At 47.1% G+C, this 15,367-nt stretch overlaps 1 protein-coding gene across 3 annotated transcripts in view; it reads right to left on the reverse strand.

Moving 5' to 3' along the window:
• Nucleotides 1-15,367, reverse strand: part of ADCK1 (aarF domain containing kinase 1) — a 123,796-nt gene that overhangs the window by 68,822 nt on the left and 39,607 nt on the right. For all 3 annotated transcript variants that reach the window (XM_066341628.1, XM_066341626.1, XM_066341627.1), the window contains exon 4: nucleotides 1,228-1,431. In XM_066341628.1, the coding sequence (XP_066197725.1) occupies nucleotides 1,228-1,431 (204 nt within the window). The remainder of the gene's footprint in view (nucleotides 1-1,227; nucleotides 1,432-15,367) is intronic.

Here is a 15,367-nt window from a genome sequence, read left to right on the forward strand (position 1 = left end):
GCCCAACAGCTAAAGCCACTGTGCACCTCCCAGATAGAGTCAAGACAAGCAATTTGCAAGTGGATGGGGCGGACCTGGAACACCTGCTAAGGAGTTTGCTCTAGGGCACATGGGAGGTATCAAAGGTTGTAAACTCATCTCAGGAAAGGTATTAGCTGAGCAAGGCTTGACTTTAAGATTATTTTGCTCTGAAAAAAATTCTAGAAGACCCAAAGGATTCTCTATCAAAGAGGAGAATTTCAAATAGAGTAAAAGGTGAGGGGGAGAGGAAGTTTTTTTAGTAGTGATCTCTGATTACCCTCAAATTATAGCCCACAATTTGCAGGACGGAGCCTGACTCACAGCTCAACGATCTGCAGACAGCTGCTGAAGCCCCTCCCGATCCCCAGAAGCTAGACGGCCAGAACAGGCCAGCGAGGGTCCATGCCACGGGGCCCAGGTCAGACTCTACACATCTCACAGGTCACTAGCATGAGTCCAGAGGAGTGTGACCAGGGCTGTGGACAGAAGGGCCCTTTGCCCCTTTCTCTGTTGTTCTAAGTGTCAGAACAACAATCAGAAAAGTGAGGTTTGAGCAGGCAGATCTTAGCCCTGAGGAGAAAGCACTTTTATAGTTAGAGACGACTAACAGAAGAAGAGACCCCCTCAGGCAGCAGACGAGGGAATAAGCTTCCTATCACTGGAGGTAATCAAGCAGAGGCTGGGGACTGCCTGCCAGGGATGTCCCGGGAAAGCCAATGCTCTGAGTGAACTGGTCAGCTTCCCGACTGGATCACAGGGCAGCGTACTGGAATCACTAACTAACGTGCCCCGGGACACTGAACCTTAGCACCCACGTCTCCATCCCTCGTCTGAAAATGGGGTTAATACAGTATCTACCGCCTGTTTGCATGAGGATTACGTGAGATGACGCATGGAACACAGCACAGTTGTCGGCACCTGGGAAACCCTCCATAGTTGATAAATATTAGGTTGAACCAGATCAATCATATTAGGCTGCAGGTCAACTCTTTCACAACTACTATTTTTTCACTGAGGTTCCTTCTAACCCTCTGGTCTAAGCGGCGCACAGTGTGGCTCTGCACTGGTGGTGGGTCCCCAGCGCCTGGCAGCGAGATCCCGCCCCGGGGCCCGGCCCCCCGGGCAGAGGCGGGTACCTCTTTGGTCCCCAGCGCCTGGCAGCGAGATCCCGCCCCGGAGCCCAGCCCCCCGGGCAGAGGCGGGTACCTCTTGGCCCAGGTCCTCGCGGATGACCTGGCGGACCTCTTGCATGCTGCTCCGCGGGGCCTGGCTGTGCAGCACCTTCAGCGTGCTGGTGTACTCCGGGGGCAGCAGGTACTCCAGGGCCGCCAGGTGCTGGCCCACCTTGATGAAGGTGCCCCGGTTGGCGCAGCAGAGCTCGCAGAGACGCCTGGCAGAACGGAGGTGCACCTGCAGAGAGACGGGCCAGGAGCAGAGAGGGGTTAGTGCACCCTGTCCAGTGGGCATTGTTCCCCTGTGCCCACCGCCTGACGACCTTGATTCACCGCCATACACACACACGTGTACACACACACACACACACCTCATTCACCTTTTCTCCCCCTGCTCTCCTTCAGTCTCAGGACCCAGAGCAGTCAGTGCCGACCTCACACCAAGGCTGGCGTTCTCACATGGCTGGATGCTTCTGACCCCCCTCCTTCCCACCAAACTTACCTGGTCTGGGTCCCACTCCGTCAGAAAGGAGTGTCTGTATGAGGCTTTTAACCAAGTCTAATCTACTAATGATTCATTCAGGGGTACGGTTAATGCATTTGCCCCTCAACCCTCAGACATCCTAACACTACTATCTGTCTGGAGGCCGACAATTCATAAAACATGGTCGCATACATTATGTCTTTTCTTTCTGACAGCAGCTCAGGGAGGCAGGTATTGGCATCTTCAAAGATAAGAAACTCAGATGGTTTACTTATAAATAGTTAATAAATATCAAAACAGGGGCGTCTAAACAATACCCCAAACCTACGGCTCCTTTAACTCAGCAAACTTTTGCAGTGGTCTCCGATTAACGGGAGCAGGAAGTTCACTGGCACCTGGAGCAGGCCGCTGAGCAGGTTGTCCAGAACAGGGCAGTCTAACCTGCGGCCTGATGCCTACCTGTCCTTCCCGAGCCGGGAGGTGGCCCCCATCTGCCCCGGGCTGTGCATCCCCAGTCTCCCCCCAACTCAGTTGAGGGTCTGAGAACTCCAAGGGCCCTGCCTTCCTGGAGCTGCAGCTCCCGAGGTCGGGCGGGGCCGTGAGCACACACAGACAACAAGGGATCCCGCCCCTCCCCGCCCATGAAGCCGACCAAGAGAGGGTGCATGAACACCTATGATGGACTCACCCTCTCTTAAGTGCTATGAAAGATGCTGGTATCATTAAGTACATACTGGAGGCAAGACGCCACATGAACAGCTGGTAACAAACATGGAAGAAGCATGTGCCAAGCGGACCACACAGAAAGCTGGTACTTTAGAAATTAAGAAGAGAATACCACAGGCCTGAACATCCCCATCCTTGCAGCTGGGGAGCCTCTCTGCTCCTCCCCCCACAGCAGAGCAGATGCCCGACTCCTTGGGCCCAGAGGGTTCTCCCAGGGCTGGCTCTGCTGGACACCCCTGCCCCACCCCAAAGCACTCTCAGGGAACATTCTGCCCACATGACTCCCTCCCTCTGGGCAGAGTCCGCCCGCTTTGGTGTGGATACCTGATCCAGGCTGCACCACGGGGAGTTATTTTTCCCAGACAAGAGGTTATAGGGAGAAGAGAATTAATTCTAAGAGTGAAGAGAGCACACACACACCCTAGATGAATCAAAGGGTTATGAGGGATGGAACAGATTCTCCTTCTTAAGAATCTGGAACTGGGGACTGAGCTGCCCAGTGTCAGATGGCAGAAGGTCAGTAGGGTAGTGCTATGGCTGGCCAAGGACACGTTCAAGCCCCAGTCCTAAGGAAGTAAGAAAGGTTAATGGTCAGACAGGGAACCAGGATTATCGTCACAACACGACGATCTAGGCTGTTATGAACAAATGACTTTATGCAGCTCAAATAATTGTCCCCTAATTCCAACCCAGCCAAGGAGAGATCACATCAGCAGCAGAATATGAGGTGGCCAGAAGGCATCCCCAGTCCGTTAGTCCCAAGATACAGCGCACCAGAGCCCAGGTCCAGCCAGAGGCTCCGCCCAGGCTGCCCGGGCCCCGCCCCACAGAGGCACGCTCAGCCCCTACTCAAAGCTGTTCTGGGGACAATACCAAATGGAAGCCGAGGATTGGAATACAGGTGAGGAAACACACCCCTTTTCACTCCCCTCCCAGTAACGGCATCAAACACCGTGTATTCAGTGGGGGCTTACAGCAGGCTGAGTCCTGTGCCCTCGACCACCTGGGGGGACCCGGCAGAGCCGCTCATATACAAAAATGACACTTGGTGGTGGGATCCACCATGTCCCACGGGAGCTCATGGATGGGAGACACAGAGGGCTGGAGTTAGAGCAAAGGCCTGGCTCCCAGGAGGGGAAGCGGGTATGTGCCACTCACGAATATATGGCCTCTCAGCTCCAAATCCACCCTTCTTTGCCCTGTGTTGTGATAGTGGAGCGGACCCTGTGCCATTTCTCCTGTCACATGGCTGGCTATGAGGCTTTGTCAACAGGGGCTCTGGAGGGACACTGGGAAGCTACTGAAGAACACGTGGTCTCCCTTACTGGTCCCAGTGTGCCGTTTTCAGCAGAGCAGCCGGCAGGTCAGTGGATTGAGAGTACCCCGTCAGCAGCCCTCACAGACCAGCCCACACTCACCAAGTTTCTCCACCACCTGATGGGCCTCTGCTGTCAACCAACTCAGACCCACACCCTCTGCTGTCAACCAACTCAGACCCACACCCTCTACTGTCAACCAACTCAGACCCACGCCCTCCAGCGAGTGTTCTGACTACCAGGCAAGCCATGTTACACATCAGCTCCAGCCCACCTCCTGCCGATTCCTCCACCACCAGGCAGGCTGCGCCCATGGGCCACGCCTCCCATCACATTTCCTCGCCCGGGACGGGCCTGGATCTCAGCCTCACGGGAGGGCAGCCTTCGGCTGAGTCCTCGGTTCTGTCCTGGTTCACTGTCCCTCGGCTCCTTTGTGCATTTGCTGCTTCTCCACCCTCTGAATCTTCTTTTACTCTTTTTAGGAGTAAACTGCCTTTTACTAGTTAATAATCCTTTATATTAAATTTTCCCTATTCAAATTATTGGCGTGACTGGACTCTGGCTGAATCACAGGGTTAGCCCCTGAAATTGAACTTGAATAGATTAGGGTAAAAAAAGGAGGGCATTTCAGAATGAGAGAACAACGTAACATGCATGTGTGCGTCCGTGTGCATCGTGTGCACGTGTGTGTGCAAATGCGTGTGTTGAAGACCTGCCCCACCATGTCCCTTAGACTGGATGCACATCTGCATCTGTCTGCAGCTGGCAGCCCTCAGAAGGCATCAGCCTCTCCCTGCTAAGCCCTCCCACCAGGAACCGAGCCAAGGCCCTGCTGCCTCTCCCCCATGGCATAGACAGTCGCAGACAGGGTGACCAAAGGGGTGGTCACCATCAGGACTGTCTGGGCAATGCTCTGGGTGGGCCCTCTCTGGCCACACAAGCCCAGGAAAGGCAGCCTACTCCTGATTCGCCAGGTACGTGGCACCTCAGCCATTAGGGCAAATCACGTGCATCCCCTGGACCCTCTGTGCACCCCAAGGCGATCCCTGCGTGTGCCGTAATGGAGATTGATGATGAATGACAATAGGACATACACACACAAACCCATCACCCATGACAATGAGTCAGCATCTACTGCAAACGGCACCCATAGTTCAACTAAAGAGGCCCCAAAGTCACCTTCAACCAGCTTTTAAATAAACATACACATACACACACAGAGTCACGTGAAGATGACAGGCTCGGCCACTCGCCAAAAATCTAAATGTTCTGTTAAGACCAAAACAGACACAGTCCTGAATAACAGAGCAGGCACTCTGATCTCCAAGTCCCTTCCAGCTCCAGCTCCTCCAGCTTCACCGTCCTTTGAGGTCAGAAGAAAGGTGCCACGCAGAATTTCGAGAAACTACTGGCTTAGTGAAACCTGCCTTTCGCCATCGCTTCGTTTGGTGTTTTAAGGAGTTATAAGCCTGCTGGGAGCAGGGAACATATACAGGAATTCTCTGCTACCCGGGAGCCTTTCCTGGGACCAAGCCAGTGTGCTCAGTGAAAGGCAGCTTCCCACATCTGCCGAGCTCTGCACTGCCTTGAGCCCGGTCCCTCACCCTGCACATCTCTGAGCACCGACACAGGCACAGCACCAGGAGAGACATCCAGGTAAACGGAAGTCGGTTTATAACAGTTCCACAGTTTCTGCAATGATGCAGATGTTCTATCTGCACTGGCCAATACGTGGCCACTACATGGCTATAAACGGCTACTGCGCACTTGAAATGTGGCTGGTGAGATTGAGAAAGTGATTTTTTCATTTTATTTCATTTTAAATAATTTAGCTTAAAATTGCCACATGTGGCTTAGAGGCTACCATACTGGACAGCTCAGATTTCTAAATTAGTAACAACTATAGTATAATAAATAATCTTTTTAAAAATTTTCATTCATTTAAACTAAAAAAAAGGAATTTCTTTTCTCCCAATCTATCCTCCCCTCCTTCCTCTTGCAACCACCAATCTATTCGCTGTAACTATAAGCTCGGTTTGGTTTGGTTTGGTTTGGTTTTTAGAGTCTACACATAAGAGAGATCATACAGTATTTGTCTCCCTCCATCTGACTTATTTCACTTAGCATAATGCTTTCAAGAGTCATCCATGTTGTTGCAATTGCCAGGACTTCATCCTTTTCATGACTGAGTAATATTGCATTACATACATGTACCACAATTTCTTGAACCATTTATTCATCAATGGACACTTCGGTTGTTTCCATATCTTGGCTTTTATAAATAATGCTGCAGTGAACATGGGGGAGTAGACATCTTTTTGAATAGAGTTTTAATTTTCTTTGGATAAATGCCCAGAAGTTAAACTGCTGGATCATATGGTAGTTCTATATTTAATATTTTTATTGATTGATAGATTTTTAGAAAGAGAAAAAGAGGAAGATGGGGAAAAGAGAGAGAAAACATCAATTTGGTTTTCCACTTACACATTCATTGATTGACTCTTATATATGCCCTGACTGGAGACTGAATCAGCAACCTTGGCATATCAGAATGATGCTTTACCAGGGGTCCCCAAACTTTTTACACAGGGGGCCAATTCACTGTCCCTCAGACCAATGGAGGGCCGCCACATACAGTGCTCCTCTCACTGACCACCAATGAAAGAGGTGCCCCTTCCGAAAGTGCGGCAGGGGCCGCATAAATGGCCTCAGGGGGCCGCATGTGGCCTGCAGGCTGTAGTTTGGAGATGCCTGCAACCAAATGAGCTAACTACCCAGCCAGGACCTATTTTTAATTCTTTGAGGAACCTCTCTCTATACTGTTTTCCATAGTGGTTGCACCAATTTACATTCCCACCAGTAGCGCACAAGGTTGCCTTTTCTCCACATTTTCACCAACACTTGAATAACTATTTATTTAATACCCCGTTTTAGGTACTATTTCTGGCCTAAAAAGAGCTGGGTTCAAATCCTACTTTGCTACTCACTTGTCATATAACCATGGATAAGTCACTAAACATTAGAGCCTCAGTTTTCTCATCAGTAACAGGAAGAGAAAAATGATAACTGTGTTGGTCAAATGAAGCAATGCATAAAAATTGAAAAAAAGAGCTTAGCACAGGGCCCAGGATATAGTCAGTGTTCGATGAATGAATAGCAAAAGACGGGGAAAAAATCAATCTTCTTTAAAAATGAAATTAAAAAAAAAAAACTTCAGGCCCATCTATTCTTTATGCTTTGTTCAGTTCAACAAATCTGGACCACAATCTAACAGACAGAAATAATAGCTCATTTCAAGCTGTGTCATCTCAATTGCAAAGCATCCGTGCATAAGAAATGCAAATAGCTACAGAGCCTTATTCCAAATACACCAATTTCAGATTTGCTCCCCCAAAGACCTCTCTACTTCGGCTGCCGCCCTAATACTGACTACCCACTTGCTCACTGGACTTGAGTCCTGCCCTTTCCCACCTCCTGGCTTCAGGGGCCGGTTGGGTATGTCACTGCAGCTTGTCCCCGCTGCAGAGCCCCCCTACTCCGCCTTCTGTCCCTGCCAAAAGATGGCAGGAGCGGCTGGCACGGTCCCCCTGCCTCTCCTCCAACTTCGTTTTCACTCCCAGCTCAGTAAGTTGCCTTATGATTATCTCATTACCAATAACCTTGCTATAATGAGTTTTAATCTGCCTTACATTAATTAAAAGCATTCTCATTAGCCAGCTCGGTTTGGGGTTTGGAAGAGGGACAGTAAATAGCTAATAGGATCAACTCACTGCTGATTAGTTATTGATTGGGAGGGATGGAGCAAAGGCCTCAGGAGGGCAATTCTTTACTCATGTCTGAATCCCCAAGAGCAGGGGTCTCAGCCCCCAAACTTGGCCATAAGTTACTCAAGTCAGACTGAACCAACGGGGCTCCCCATCAGAACTGGGCGGTATCCCAGTGGGGTTCAGGGGTGAGTGTGAACAGAGAGGAAAGAGACAGACAGACACACACACACACACACACACACACACACACACACGTACATACCCTGCACAACACGGGAAGGAAACAGTGAAAGAGAAGGTGGCAGATTCCAAAACAGAAAAGGACTTTTATTTCTTCTAATAAAAACTCATGACCCAAAGGAAATACATGAAATATTAACAGTGGTATCTCTGGGCTGTGAGATTACACGAGTGCTTTTTCTTCTTTATAGATTTTTCAGTACTTTTCAAATTCCTTTAAACTAATATATACTATGTCAATCCGGGGGAGAAAGTTTTTTAAATCATCCCTTCTTCAACATCTTCTGGAAATTGAAAAGTCCAGCTGACTCTTTTCTTAGCTGTAAACGTACAGGACTCTGCCACGCAGACTTCGGGGCAGAGAGAAGAATCCAGGGTCCCCCCTAATTTCACAGGACTCTAGGACCCACATGAGCATTTCTATCATGAAAATGGGACTGCAACTCCTCTCTCATCCCAAGAAATCAGTCCAGGACTTGTCTCGAAGGTCTCTTTGCTTTAAGTAGTTGTCATTTAGCCCAGTGGTTTTCAACCGCCTGTCCATGGACCACAGTTGAAAAACGTTGATTTAGGCAAGAAAATAAAACTCATCATGCCTTAAAGGAAACAAAACAGGTTGCAGTTTCTAAATGTTTTAAAGGAGACTGACCACACATTTGAGCATGTCTTCTGTCTCTCCTCTGACGACATGTGCTTAAGAACACAGGGCCAGTGTCAGCCTGCCTCAGTCTACACCCAGCTTCACCAATCAGAAGCTGCTGCCCTCATTCAAGTTATATGATCACCATCCACTTCAGTCTTCTCCTCCATAAAAGGAAGATAACATTAGTACCTACCTCATAGGGTTGCCGTGAAGGTTAAATGAGGTAGGTGCCTGACCAGGCGGTGGCGCAGTGGATAGAGCGTCGAACTGGGATGCGGAGGACCCAGGTTCGAGACCCCCAAGGTCGCCAGCTTGAGCACGGGCTCATCTGGTTTGAGCAAAGCTCACCAGCTTGGACCCAAGGTCACTGGCTTGAGCACAGGGATACTCGGTCTGCTGAAGATCCATGGTCAAGGCACATATGAGAAAGCAATCAATGAACAACTAAGGTGTCACAACGAAAAACTAATAATTGATACTTCTCATCTCTCTCTGTTCCTGTCTGTCTGTCCCTATCTATCCCTCTCTCTGACTCCCTCTCTGTCTCTGTAAAAAAAAAAAAATGAGATAGGTAATGCATGTACTCCACTTAACCGGGCTGGCATTTCTGTACTTGTTGGAAGGGTACCCAGGATTTGTTTTAATCGGCTTTGGTAAGACAGACTCAGAAATGACCGTCACAAAGGAAGAAATTTTACTCAGAGTTCCCTAGAAGCAGGAGGCTTGGCATGCCATGCAGAGCCACACAGGGAAGCACCAGGGTCGGCCAGAAGCACAGGCAGAGAGAGGAAAATGTGGACAAGAGTTTTTGTTGTAGATTCCATGAGAAAGAATGGGTGAGGCAGAGTAAGCAAGCTTAGGCTTGACTAGTTTGAATAACTGTAGTAGGCTTAGGAGCACAGGGCATGTCCCTAGTTTTTTGGTACCTGGCCCTGGGGCAGTTAGGACAGGTGGATAGTGTCCCAGGGTATAAATGCTCAATAAAGGAGGTGCTTGGTGGGCATGGGCTCTGAATTGGTTGGTGCACATATGAAAGGCATGCTTCCAGGTTAGGCACTTGCTATCTCTGTGAATTGGTTAACCCAGTTACTCTAGTGTCAACAAAGGATCAAAAAATATAGGGAAAAAAACATGACAAATACAACATTATACATATGCTCCCTTGGGGATCTTGTCCAGTATAATGGTTGTAAATACCATCTACCCACTAATGACACACAAATGTGTATTCTCTGCCCAGACCTGCCCCTGGACCTGTCCCCTGTCCAACTGCCTCCCTGACATCACTCCAATTTCCAATGAGCTCCTCAAACTCAGCATGACTTTTCCACCACTCCCATCACCACCAAACCCACCCCTCCCCGTCTTCCTCATCTTTGGAAATTGAATTCTAAACTTATGCTAAAGCCAAGAATCTTTTTTTTTTTTTTTTTTTTTTCATTTTTCTGAAGCTGGAAACAGGGAGAGACAGTCAGACAGACTCCCGCATGCGCCCGACCGGGATCCACCCGGCACGCCCACCAGGGGCGACGCTCTGCCCACCAGGGGGCGATGCTCTGCCCATCCTGGGCGTCGCCATGTTGCGACCAGAGCCACTCTAGCGCCTGGGGCAGAGGCCACAGAGCCATCCCCAGCGCCCGGGCCATCTTTGCTCTAATGGAGCCTTGGCTGCGGGAGGGGAAGAGAGAGACAGAGAGGAAGGAGAGGGGGAGGGGTGGAGAAGCAAATGGGCGCTTCTCCTGTGTGCCCTGGCCGGGAATCGAACCCGGGTCCTCCGCACGCTAGGCCGACGCTCTACTGCTGAGCCAACCGGCCAGGGCAAAGCCAAGAATCTTGATGTCACCCTTGACATCTCTTCCAAAACAGGGACCAAAATTATGTTCCCATCTGAAACAAACAAACAAAGCAAAAACAAACAACAAAAAACCCACCAACATGATTTACAAAAACAATGGTTTTTAAGGCATTGGACATCAGACAATGAAGAACAGCAATTCCTGAGAGACGGAAAACAAACAAGGTGAACCCTGTGATTGCCCCAGTTTACTGCATTAAAAGTGTGCAGACCACAGTGCAGGAAAGGAAAACCCAGGCAATGCCTAGAGGACTCCTGAGTAGAAGAGACAGAGCGACGGCCCAGGAAGACCAAAGCAGGTAGAGTCACAGGAGAGAGTCCTGGAGAGGAAAAAGCTATACAAAGAAAGGAGGCTGAAGATGAAGATCTGCAGAGGGTCCATCTTACATATTCAGCTCAGAACTAGTCAGAACATACACGTGGGAAAACTGAATCCAGAAAAAGAACACCCAAAAAGACCAGGGTTAGCAGTACTCAGTGCTTACATAGGGCCTATTTCCACCAGTCAGATTGGAAATTCTCATTATTCATAAGGCATTTGTTATAATACCCACAAGGGGCTTGTCTCAGCAATGGGGAATATCTCAAACTAAATAACTGCACCATTCCCATTAATACTTGAAAAAAAAAACAGTTCCTATATAATTTAACTGTGTCCCAAAACAATGCTCAAGAACATTTATAAAAATACAAAAGCACCTGACCAGGCGGTGGTGCAGTGGACACAGCATCAGACTGGGATGTGGAGGACCCAGGTTCGAGACCCTGAGGTCGCCAGCTTGAGCACGGGCTCATCTGGTTTGAGTAAAGCTCACCAGCTTGGACCCAAGGTCGCTGGCTCGAGCAAGGGGTTACTAGCTCTGCTGAAGGCCCACGGCCAAGGCACATATGAGAAAGCAATCAATGAACAACTAAGGTGTCGCAACAAAAAACTAATGATTGCCCTGGCCGGTTGGCTCAGCGGTAGAGTGTCGGCCTAGCGTGCGGAGGACCCGGGTTCGATTCCCGGCCAGGGCACACAGGAGAAGCGCCCATTTGCTTCTCCACCCCTCCGCCGCGCCTTCCTCTCTGTCTCTCTCTTCCCCTCCCGCAGCCAAGGCTCCATTGGAGCAAAGATGGCCCAGGCGCTGGGGATGGCTCTGTGGCCTCTGCCTCAGGCGCTAGAGTGGCTTTGGTTGCAACATGGCAATGCCCAGGATGGGCAGAGCATCATCCCCTGGTGGGCAGAGTGTTGCCCCAAGGTGGGTGTGCCGGGTGGATCCCGGTCGGGCGCATGTGGGAGTCTGTCTGACTGTCTCTCCCTGTTTCCAGCTTCAGAAAAATGCAAAAAAAAAACCAAACTAATGATTGATGCTTCTCATCTCTCTCTGTTCCTGTCTGTCTGTCCGTATCTATCCCTCTCTCTGACTCTCTCTCTGTCTCTGTAGAGAAAAAAAAATACAAAAACATCTAGCACCCAACACTTCATGTGTTCAAAAAGTTAAGCAGAGATATGGACAATATAAAAATCAGAGAGACAAGATCCAAACGAAACTTCTAGAGATGGCACCTGTAATGTGTGATTTGAAAAATAAGCTGGAAGAGATCAATAGCAGACTAGGGATTGTAGGAGAAAATATTAGTGAACATGAAGACCTAGCAATAAAAACTATTAAAAATGTAACATGAAATAAAAAGGAATTTTTTAAAAATGAAGAGAGCATCCGTGATCAGTGGTAAAAATTTAAGCAGCCAAGTAAACATGTAGTTGAAATCCCCAAAAGAGAGGAGATAGGAGGGGGTGGAGAAGAACTATCTGAAAAAATAATGACTGAAAAAAATCCAAGTTTGTTATTTAAAATAAATAAACCAACAGATCCAAGACTCTCAGCAGGCCCCAAGCATGATAAACATAAAGAAAACTGCATAATAAAAAATTTTCAAAATCAGTGATAAAGAGAAAATCTTAAAACTATCTAGAGAAAAAGGACACATCATGGACAGAGGAATAAAGATGACAGCTTTCTCACTGGCAACAACACAAGCAGAAGTTAGTGGAGCAACATCTCTGAAAGCACTGAAAGAAAACCCAGAATGATATACATAGCAAAACCCCTTTCAAAGCAGAGGTTAAAAAAAAAACCCTTCAGACATCTAAAAGTTGACAGAATTCATCTCCCTGTGCCACAAGAAATGTTAAAGAACACCCTTATAGAAGGGAAATGGTACCAGAGTGAAACATTGGCCTACAGAAAGAAACAAAGAGACCAGAAATAGTAACTTCATAGGTAACTACACAAGAATTTTTAATATGCTCTATCTCTTTAAAAGATAAGAGCTTAAACAAAAATAAAACAATGTAATATGGAGTTTATAACATACATAAAAGGACAATAGATTATGTCATAAAGACTGGGAAGAAAGTATACTATTATAAGATTCTTACATTCTGTAAAGTGGTATAATGTCACTTGAATGTAGACAGTGACAAGTTAAAGCTGTATGCTATAAACTAATATTATCACTAAAATAATGAAAATAATTATAGCTCATAAGCCAACAAAGGAAATAAAATGGAGCCATCAAAAAATTTTAATTCAGAGCCTGACCTGTGGTGGCGCAGTGGATAAAGCGTCGACCTGGAAATGCTGAGGTCGCCGGTTCGAAACCCTGGGCTTGCCTGGTCAAGGCACATATGGGAGTTGATGCTTCCAGCTCCTCCCCCCTTCTCTCTCTCTGTCTCTCCTCTCTCTCTCTCCATCTCTCCCTCTCCTCTCTAAAAAAAAAAATGAATAAATAAATAAAAAAAAAAATTTAAAAAAAAAAAAAAAGTATTGGAAAAAAAAAAAAAATTTTAATTCAGAATGACGTCAGAGAAATGGCGCCATGAGGAGTGCTCCCAATACCTCTCCCTGAAACTTCAACAAATTCAACAACTAGAGACAGAAAAACAATCTCAGGAGCATCTGAAATACACATACATCAAACAAAGGTATGATTGGGCAAAAAGGTGGCTGAATATATAATCCACTCTGAAGGGAATAAGACGGAGAACAGAATATTCCACTTTCCTCACTGACCTGAGCAAGGGCTCCTTTCACTTGGAACTGAGAGAAAGTGAGGGCTAGGGGCGCGGAAAAAGCCAGGCTAGGGCAGAGACGTTCAAGCTGAGGAGAAAGTGGGCCCACGGCTCGGCCCATGCGGAGCTAATGCCAGTGGCAGACCCCAGTAGAGGTGAGCGAGCAGTTTACTTTTTTACTCCCGGTATCCCGGTTGGCAAGTGCGGGTAGTGTACAAGTGGATCCACCTGGCACTTCAGGCCTAGGTGCCCACATTCCTGGATGGAGGGACTGGGTCGGAGACTGTCAGTAGTGACCCTCTGTGTGGGCTGTGACCAGAGTTTCTGAATAATCCCAGCTTCCCAAACAACAGCGCGTGGGAAGTGCATGAAAGCCGGCTTCCCTACACCTGGACCTGTCTGGGCACAGCACCTCCGCCAGCCATACAGGCTAACAGAGCACACTCCTGGAGAAGAGAAATGCAGAAGTGGTGGGGGGAAGGGTGCACAGGCAGCCTGCAGACAGCCTCTGGAGAGCAGACCTGCGGAGTGCTGAGGCATACTAGACATGCCGGAGGCTCATAGAAAGACACCTGAAAGGCAATCGGCTTCCAGCCCTGCCTGATTACACTGGCAGCTCTGGCTGGCAAAGCCTTATCCAGAACCTTGCATTGAGTTGAGTGGGGATAGAAGGGGTATCTGGCAGCTCTTAGAGCCTCTTGCTCTCCAGGCAGTGGCTGAGGCAACTTCACAGCTGGGTCCCAGGCTGCTGGTTCAGGAAGAAGAGATTTGGGGAGAGGCTCTGGGAAAATGGACTCTCCCATTGTCAGAGCCTGAAAACGTTAACAAGCCCCACCTACCAACGGGACTGAGGCCTAGTTTATGTCATCACCATAGCGACACAACAGCAAATCTCTGCCTAAGAGTGCCACAGGGGCAGAACCTGGGGTACAGCACTACTGGCCATAAAGAGAGAGAAGAAAGAAAAAGGAGGAAGATAACTTCTCAAAACCAGAAAAAATCCACAGTCTTTATAACTTTTCCTATTTTTTTCTTGTATTTTTTATCTTTTATTTTCTTTTTTTTCCTTCCGCCTTGGTCATTTTATCCTCTTTCCACTTTATTCTTTTCTTTTCATTTTGAACGTTATTACCCATAAGTGTTATATTTTCCATTTTTTTTCCTATGAGTGTTACATTCCAAAAAACCTTAACTCAGTTTTTTTCTCTCTATCTTTTTGTTTCTTCTTTTCTCTTTACTTTTTCTCTCATTCAAATCTCACCCACAAATTATTTTATTCTGGATTCAATTTTTTTCTTTGTGGCATTTTGTATGCTTTTTACTTCGTTTATCTCTTTAGCATTTCCCCCAACTCTGGCTCTCTGTTCTATAGTTTTTGTGCCACTTAATACAACAGAATTTTCATTTTTCACTGTATTTTTTTCTTTTTTCTCTTTTTCTTTTACACTATTTCTCTCATTTAACCATCATTTACAAACAAATTATTTTATTCTTGATCCAAATTTTTTCTCTGTGGCATTTTGTGGATTCTTGCCTCATTTTTTGCCACTTTGTCACTCCCCCCCCCCCCCAACCCAGGCCCTCAGTTCTACATATTTTTGTTCCATGTAGGACAATAAAATTTTCAGTTTTTCACTGCGTTTTCTCAAAAAAATTTTTTTTATCAACTCTTATTAGTGTTATTAACAATACCACTCTCAAATGCCATTAAAGAAAAAAAAATCAAATATCATGGATACAAAACAGTGATGTAGCTCAGATAGATAAGGAAAAATCTATAGAAAAAAATTTCAATAACTTAGAAACCTTAGAGGTAAATGACAGAGAATTTAAAATTGAAGTCCTAAAAATACTCAGGGATATACAAGAAAGCACAGAAAGGCAATCCTCAAAAAACAATTCAATGAACAGAAAGAATATTTCACCAAGGAAATTGAAACTATGAAAATGAATCAAACAGAAATGAAAAACTCAATTCATGAAGTGAAAAATAAGGTAACAACCTTAGCCAATAGAACAGGCCAGATAGAGGAGAGAATTAGTGACATAGCAGACAGGCAACTAGAGGTACTACAGAGAAAAGAG

Source organism: Saccopteryx leptura, chromosome 6, assembly GCF_036850995.1.
Source record: "Saccopteryx leptura isolate mSacLep1 chromosome 6, mSacLep1_pri_phased_curated, whole genome shotgun sequence".
Lineage (NCBI taxonomy): Eukaryota > Metazoa > Chordata > Mammalia > Chiroptera > Emballonuridae > Saccopteryx > Saccopteryx leptura.